Raw genomic sequence first — 8,417 nt, forward strand, 5'->3', positions numbered from 1 at the left:
ACACACACACACACACACACACACACACACAGAGAGCAGCTAGGGAAAAAAAACAGTGTGCCTGTGAGTCTAACTGGGTTTAACTGACAGGTTGTGATAAGCCCCACTGCTGACAACTAATGTCAGTCCTAGACTTACTCATGCTGACTCTGACTTGTCCTTCAGCTCATTTCAATGTGCAATTTAATTTCTCGAATCCCACCAAGAATAACCAGGTTATGAGACAAATTCATCTAGATACAACAGATGAAGCAGGTAAGCTCCACCATCTATGAGGAATATTGAAATAATGAATAATGAAAAGGCTCTGGGACTACTGAATACTATTATTTTGTTTAGTCTTGTCAGTTTTGTAATCTGATACGAAGAGGCTTAACTTCTTCAACAGACGCAACAACAATTATTTGTCAGTGATCTGAATTCATAAGATTTTCAGTCTGTTCACAAACAGAAAAGAAGAAGGGATAGAACTAATATTAATCACGGAAAACTGAGAAGCATAACTGAAAAAATATAAATGTGTTGAACAAAAGTAAGCTAATTAGCCATTATGTAGCTTAACGTGTAATGTAAATGATATGCATACTCAAAAATAGCAAAAGTTCCAGTTGGGATAATAAATACATTCACACAAATGTTGTCCAACACAAAAAACTGTGAAATAAACATAACTGCCAATGGTTTTTTTATAACAGCGAACTGAAAAATTTTGAAATAGACCCACAAAACTATAACTAATATAATGACTAACATTCTGCTTTCATACCAGAGCACCCATGGGCATCTCTACAGTCCCGCGTCATGCAGGAAGACTGGAAATTCCGACAGCTTTTTCCAAACACTGGCCGAGCAGAGAGTAGACGGGGGAAAAGAAACTCCGATGACAGAAGAAGGGCGGTATCCACACAGAGAGTGTATGAGTGTGAAAGCAAACCTCGTGTGGTGGGCAGCATATCGGACAGGCCCTGCCACGCTGTGACCATCTCTGGATTCCTCTGGTCAGCAAAGTTCTTCCAAATTCGCAAAGCTCCGTCATCTGAACAAAACGTGGCATGGTGCAAGTCAGCATAGAAAGTGACAAACATGAGAACCGATCAAAGTTTGCATCAACATGACTGATAGGTGAACTGACCAGTGGCAGTGAGGAGGAGAGAGCAGTCATGCCCATTAAGGTACTCCATAGCTGTAATGCGTGTGTATCGTGGGTTCCCATTGTAGAAATAATCCAACCTCTCTCCTTTCTCCCAGTCCCAAAAACTGTTCCACACACAGAGAACACAGTTGAATATAGTTCACAATGCCTCTCTATGCACATCTAGCTAGACTGCTAGCTTGAGTTCAGGAAGAATATTAGCATAACTGACAAGTGTAACATGCCAAATACATGTCACTAATGAACAGATTACATTATAACAATATATGTTACAAAATATGTTATACCTATGAGCAATATGGTTGGCCAACGTTTGTTAAAAATAATCAGGTTTTATGATTTTCTTAGTGGAAGGAGGAATTATTTGTAATCATTTTAATTTATCTGCAACAATGTACCAAGACATGGTAAACAGCAATATTTACCACATATATTTTCATTTTTAAGTATGTACAACACAACCTCAACATTTCTGAGTGATGACAAAAGAATCACTGCATCAGTGTTTTGATCCAAATTTGAAAAAATTGATTCACGTACTATAAACGTCATGAGCATTTTTATAAATGAGGTTTAAATCAGAGACGGTATTAAAATACCTGTCTTGGCGCACTCATATTCACAATTTGTGACATAGAAGAGTGGACAAAGATGACCTAAATATGGCTTACCATGATCATTAGGAGATTTATAACAAATCAGATTCTACAGTGTTTCCCAACAGAATTTTGTGAGACTGTGGTAGAGGGATCTTGGTACTTTGTATTGTAATTCAGCTGGACAAATAAATGTAAATTAAAATGTATAATTTTAAATATGTATTGTATTTACTTCAAACTACAGTAGTAAAATTACAATGCTGTCTTAATTTCTTTTTCTTCACTTGAAAGAGTTAAACCCTCAAGCTTTTAATTTGGCAGAAAACTACAGGTTTTCAAACACATGCATTCTAGTGATATACAGGAATAAAAGTAAAAATAGAAATGTTGGAAATAACGTGAATGTGAAAATAAAGCATAACTGGCACACACTGTTTCCAAATGCAGAGATTTGCTGCATTCACTATGAACCGAGCTGCTCTGAGATGGTTAAAATGCTGCGTCATTAGCTGCTTGTGTAAACACAGTGCCACGTTTCTATTTGAAAAACACAGTGAAATAGATAATATACTTATTTAAATTGCAGCCCTTTGTGATTTGATAAACACACTGGTATATCGGTTCGATTTTAATTTGATTGATAGATGCTTTGCCAAAGCAATGACACAAAACAACATTAGAGATTTTTTATGTTATTATGAGAGAAGGGTATATATATCGGTTCATTATGAAACTTAGGCAGGGCAGAGTAGACTAGTGGGCCAGCAGAGTCTACGTAATTATTGGGAAACACTGTTCTATGCGATACTTGCTTATGTACGCTTCTGTTTCAAAGAGTTATGATTGTAAATGAATTTGGTTGTGTATGTTACTGCCACTCACCAGATTGAGTCTTTATCAGCTACAGCGATGCAGGGGTTAAATGGATGAAATTTCACCACTGATGGAACTCCGGGGTTTCTGTTGATGAAGATCTGATCATCTAACCGTGTCACTCCTAAAACCACGAGAGGGATAGATAAGAATGTTGATCAGTTAGAACAGGTTTAATTAGTGAAATGTTGAGCTTGAATAATGACCACAGCAGTCTTTTGGTTTACAAGTTTTTGGGAAAATGAATGAGGGTGACACTACTGAACTTCAGTTTGAGACTTGCAGATGAGAAAAAAAAAACCAGCATGAAGGGAACTCAGAGGGAATTGAGGATTTGATTCAGTTCCTCCAGCTAGACTGAATAAGGGTAGCCCCACTCTCGGCTTCAGAGGGGAGGATGGCGGAGAGAGTGATGAAAGAAGAAAGACACATGAGAGTGATCAGGATCCTCCGCTCTGACGCAATCAGTCCTGCGCACTTGTGTGTGTGTGTGCCGGCACTGACGTAAGCATGTTAGTCATACTGTTTGAGACTCCGCTGACTTCAGCCAGGGAGCCATGCATCTCTTTCTTTTAAGCTTGGGGCTTTCACACACACAAACTACAGCATATAACTGGTTCACCCAGTTCCACTTGTGACATCCACATTATTATTACTCAAAAGCATCTAATGTACAGAGATTAAAAGCATTTCTGATAAAGGTTTACTGCAGACCAGGGGTGTCGCTAGCCCCTTTTTACTGGGCCACAAGCCCCAGTGAAATAACGCTGTCCCCCAAAATATTACTGATAAATTATTGTCTAATTATAGGGGAGACCAGGGGCAATTGTAACAAGGGGCAAGTGTAACACACTCAAATCCTCCAATCAGAAACAAGCTAGCGTGATGACACTTAATCTGCACAGTGGGATTCTCAGTAGGATTCTCTCTCTGCCTGTGAAAAAGGAGCACAATCATTTCACCTCAGCAGAAGTAAAAAAAAAAAATTATTTTGAGGTATGAAAGTTACAGTATTTTTCTTCTGCTGTCTAAAGTTTAGATGACTGCGAATTTAAACTTACATACATTTTATCTCTAGGTTATTCATAAAAAATGTATATGAACAACCAATGCTAACATAGGCGTGGCTAGCTAGCATAAGAGATTTTATCATGGCTGCAACATCAGGGGTGATTGCAACATTGTGTTCCCCCAAGCCACATGGCCCAATGTAAGCACCTTGTTTGTCTGTGGTGACATACTTTTCTGTCAGAAAATGAACATATTTAAATGTAAAACTAAAATTTAAAATGTAAAAATGATTTAAAAATTATTATTATTTAATTATTTAAAAAAGATTAGTGTTACATATTAAATAATATGTGGCTTTTAAATCTTTTTTAAAAATAAAAAGAATATTGTCTCCACATGATCTGAGTTTGAGTTACTCTGTATGTCTATCTTGTACCATTTCATTAAAGTTTGGTTAAAGACTGTTCTTGACTCATCAGCTGATTAATTTATTTGAGTGAAATATATTTAAATAAATTATATATACTGTATTAAAATATATTTAAATTATTAAAATCTAGTTACCACTAGAATAGAATAGTTGCCTAGTCTTCTGCAAAAATCGAAATAGACTTTTGCTTTTTCTTAAGTAACATTATTAGATACTATAGCAGTAAAGTGATTACTTTGAAGTAGGCTTTTATTGCCCCCACCAAGGGGGCAATTGTAACACTCTGACTTCTTGCACTTAATTTAATTTAATATAATATTATAGTCTTGTCCTTATTAGTGAAAATATATACATTTTATTATTAATTAGTGCACCTATATTTGTTTCTTGTATCAAAAGATGACTAGTGTATTTCAAGTAGTCTGTGAGTTATGTAAAAAATGTTGTATGTAATGTTGCCCCCGGTCTCCCTTACTACACTGTAAAATCTAATTAGTTAACCTTACTTAAAAGAAGCATGCAAACCGATTGCCTTAAAAAAATCAAACTAAAAGTAAAAAAACATTTTTTAGTTTCAGCAACTAATTCATTTTAAGTTAAATATACTAGGTGTGTATTCCAAATAACTCAGTTATTTAAGTTGAGATGTCTAATGAAACATTTACTCCAACTTGGAATTTCTCAGTTGTATTTACTTGAACAGCGATCCAATTTACTTGTTAAAACCATGCAAACCGATTGCCTTAAAAAGAAGTGCTACTCCAGTAAATTAAGTGCTTCAACTTTCCAATTAACAATAGCACACATGCATTTTTTTAAATAAAGCAGTCTATAGTCTTAATGTTTATAGACCTATCCTCGACCTAACCACAGGCTCTACACTCCTTAGCATAATGGTAACCTCCCCAAAAACAGAAACCCTTTTAAAACCAAACATAACAGAACATTAAACACTGATAGATCTCCCCCTATATTAATCTTGTGCAAAAACACATCAAATAACACTTAATTTCAACATTTACTCCTGGAATCTGAAGCAAAGCATGCTGGGAACTATAAACTAGCTTGACATAATGGCACTCATAACAATCAATTTATCAATTTATCTGTGCAGTTATATCACCCTGCAGCCCAAGGCTGGTTGCCCACTGAAGCTAAGCAGGGTTGAGCCTGGTCAGTACCTGGATGGGAGACCTCCTGGGAAAACTAGGCTGGTGCAGGAAGAGGTGTTAGTGAGGCCAGCAGGGGGTGCTCACCATGTGGTCTGTGAGGGTCCTAATGCCCCAGTATAGTGACGGGGACACTATACTGTCAAAAAAGCACCGTCCTTCAGATGAGACGTTAAACCGAGGTCCTGACTCTCTGTGGTCATTAAAAATCCCATTGACCTCTGACCATCATGGCCTCCTAACAATCCCCATATCTACCGATTGGCTTCATCACTCTGTCTCCTCTCCACCAATAAGCTGGTGTGTGGTGGGCGTTCTGGCGCACTATGGCTGCCGTTGCCATCATCCAGGTGGATGCTGCACACTGGTGGTGGACAAGGAGATACCCCCCTCACAATGTAGAGCGTTTTGAATGCTTAGAAAAGCGCTATATAAATGTAATGAATTATTATAATCTTAACTAGGGTTTTCTGAGTAACAAAGGCATAGTACGCAAATAGTACAGATTACAAAATTTTTACAATTAAAATCAACCATTTGTGTACATTAAGTAAAGTCAACTAAAAAGTGTTAGGACATTTGTTAGATTTTATATGTTATGCCCACATATGACTGAAAATTGCTAAAATAAGACAGCATGGTAGTTTCATGCTTACAGTTGGAAACCAGTACCTCTTTGAGTGATGCGTTGGCTTTGTCTGCGTACTCGTGCATTGCGTAAGAATCTCCACTCTCTCTCCTTACGAACTTGACTCTCCAAATCATGCTCTTCTGGAATCTGAAAGAGAAGAAAGAATTACATTTTCAAATGATGGAGAACTAAAAGAGTCACCTTGTTTAAAACCATAAACATTCAAATATACACATGCAGTTTTGACAATTGTGAAAACAGAAACTCTGGACACTGTAATTGTGTAAAGTCAAATTACCTTTATATTGTGCTTTAAGCGATACAGATTGATTCAAAGCAGCTTCACAGTAATAAAGAGGAAAATAACAGAATCAAAGATGCAAACTTCATGAAATACGAGAATAAAGACTAATGGTTTTATCTCTCTAAAAAAGGGATCTCGACTGTGGTCTCTCACACTCTCTATTTTCCATGTCTGTCAAATTTCTAAAAAGTGTGACTGATATTCTTTCTTCCTCTCCTCAAACTCTGCCTCTCCATTTGTAAGAATGAGAAAACTGCAAAATAAGCTAAATAAAGTATTCAAGGATGCACACACAGAGCTGAAGCCCTGAGAGAGAGAATCACAGCCCTAGCTAATTAGCCCTGATCGATCCAGTCTTCCAGATAGTAGCTCCAGGGAAGGGCAGTTCCCATGCCTCAAGTCTAAGTCCAAGCTCCTCAAGCAGGGTAAGAAATCACACCTGCCTCTCTTCCTGGAGCTCTGGGGCTCCATATCAATCTCGTAATGAGAATCAATAATTTGTTTTTTCATGTGGAAATGAAGCAGTGAGCTTGTACATGTGATTACTTGCCCAGCTGGGACTGTGAATACGTCAGAGTTAATGGTGTCCTCAACAGTGGTTATTATTCTGTCACATGCAAACATTCATTCATAGTCAAGTCACCAGTAAGTCACCAATATGCACTAACACACATCCCTCTAATAGACTGGAATAGAGCTCTTCTCTCTCAAGATGGATTTCTCAGTTTGCACAAAAAAAGTGTTCTTAACTTTGTTATCCATTATGCACATTTCAAACTTATGTCCAGACTGCCCTCTGTTTAGTATACTTTCTGAATTACTGCACGAGTTGTACATGCGGTTCCTTTTTTATCAAGGAACCTCAAGAACACTTGCTTTCTTATGCACTGTTGTAAGTAGATGTTGAACAATATGGATTTATTTTTTTAAATGACTGATTATGATATTTAGAGAGCAGTGTCACCCATAACTAATAAAATATAAAAAGATAAAACTGTAATAATATAATATAATGACATATACAAAATTGATGAAATTAAATCAAAATATTTACACAATATTTAATAGAAAATATTTATAATAAATAGACAAAGCCTTATTTGGTAATTGACTCAAGAGGGAACTATAATAATTATTCTGTAATTACATAATAACTACATCAATGTCATTATTAAAGGGATAGTTCACCTTCAGTTGCTGGTCCCCATTGACTTCCATAGTATGGAGAAAAGAAAAGAAAAAAAAAACCTTATGCAAGTCAATGGGGACCAGCAACTGAAGGTGAAATGTCCCTTTAAGCTCTCTGGACTACATTCTGTGTTTGGTTTGGAAACTGTCATTGTATGACGTGTTGAGGAAATTAACACCACTGTTAGAGCTATATGCATTCTGGTTGAGAATAGGCAGGTGAAAATAATGGTTGACCTCCATCTCACCTTAACCAATAACCATCATCCCCCCACCCCCCTCAATATATATATATTCACAACCTTGTACACAACCTTACTGCTCAAAAAAAAAAAAAACTTTAATCATCACAGTCAAAACTTCAGGGATTCATCAAGTCAATTAAACCTGAATCACCAAGTCAATTAAACTTCAGGGATTGTGAATCAGTTTCTGGTCTTTGGTGAAAATGAAAGTGATAACAGGTTCACTGGAATGGCAACAGCATGACAACACCCAAGGAAATGGTTTTGCAGGTGGTGGGCACAGACAATTGCTTTCTCCTTATCCTTCCAGATTGATTTGTATCTAGTGTTGTGTTTTGTTAGGGTCCTTCTCACTACCTGTAGCATGAGGCAGTACCTGCAACCCAATCAGGTCGCACAGGTGTTCCAGCTTCTCCAAGATGGCACATCCATATGTGTCATAGCAAGGAGATTTAGTATGTCTTCTAGCACAGTTTCAAGAATATGAATGAGAGATCAGGAGATGGGCAATTGCACAAGGAGAGCTTGACAAGATTGTAGAAGGGAAACAACCCAGCAGCAGGACTGGTATCTGCTCCTTTGTGCAAGGAGGAACAGGAGGAGCACTGCCAGAGCCCTCAAAAATGAGTGTGGCATGACAGCCCATTGTACTCTAGTGGGATCTGTGCTCACCTGCTGCAGGGAACATACAATACCGGAAACAGAATATTAATAAAAACAGTACTATCCCCTCCACACTTCAGAACTGTGGGCTTTCACACAGACACACAGACACACACACACACACACACACACACACACACACACACCAACG

General features: G+C 37.5%; 1 protein-coding gene across 1 annotated transcript in view; it reads right to left on the reverse strand.

Annotated features, from left to right (window-relative positions):
* LOC107701211 (regulatory-associated protein of mTOR) overlaps positions 1 to 8,417 on the reverse strand; it is a 312,842-nt gene that overhangs the window by 16,283 nt on the left and 288,142 nt on the right. The window contains exons 27-30 of the mRNA XM_016503169.1: positions 5,908 to 6,013; positions 2,635 to 2,749; positions 1,133 to 1,257; positions 935 to 1,036 (exon numbers count right to left, since the gene is read on the reverse strand). Coding sequence (XP_016358655.1) covers positions 935 to 1,036; positions 1,133 to 1,257; positions 2,635 to 2,749; positions 5,908 to 6,013 — 448 coding nt within the window. The remainder of the gene's footprint in view (positions 1 to 934; positions 1,037 to 1,132; positions 1,258 to 2,634; positions 2,750 to 5,907; positions 6,014 to 8,417) is intronic.

The sequence above is a fragment of the Sinocyclocheilus anshuiensis genome, unplaced genomic scaffold (genome assembly GCF_001515605.1).
Source record: "Sinocyclocheilus anshuiensis isolate Anshui unplaced genomic scaffold, SAMN03320099.WGS_v1.1 scaffold1522, whole genome shotgun sequence".
NCBI classification, from domain to species: Eukaryota; Metazoa; Chordata; class Actinopteri; order Cypriniformes; family Cyprinidae; genus Sinocyclocheilus; species Sinocyclocheilus anshuiensis.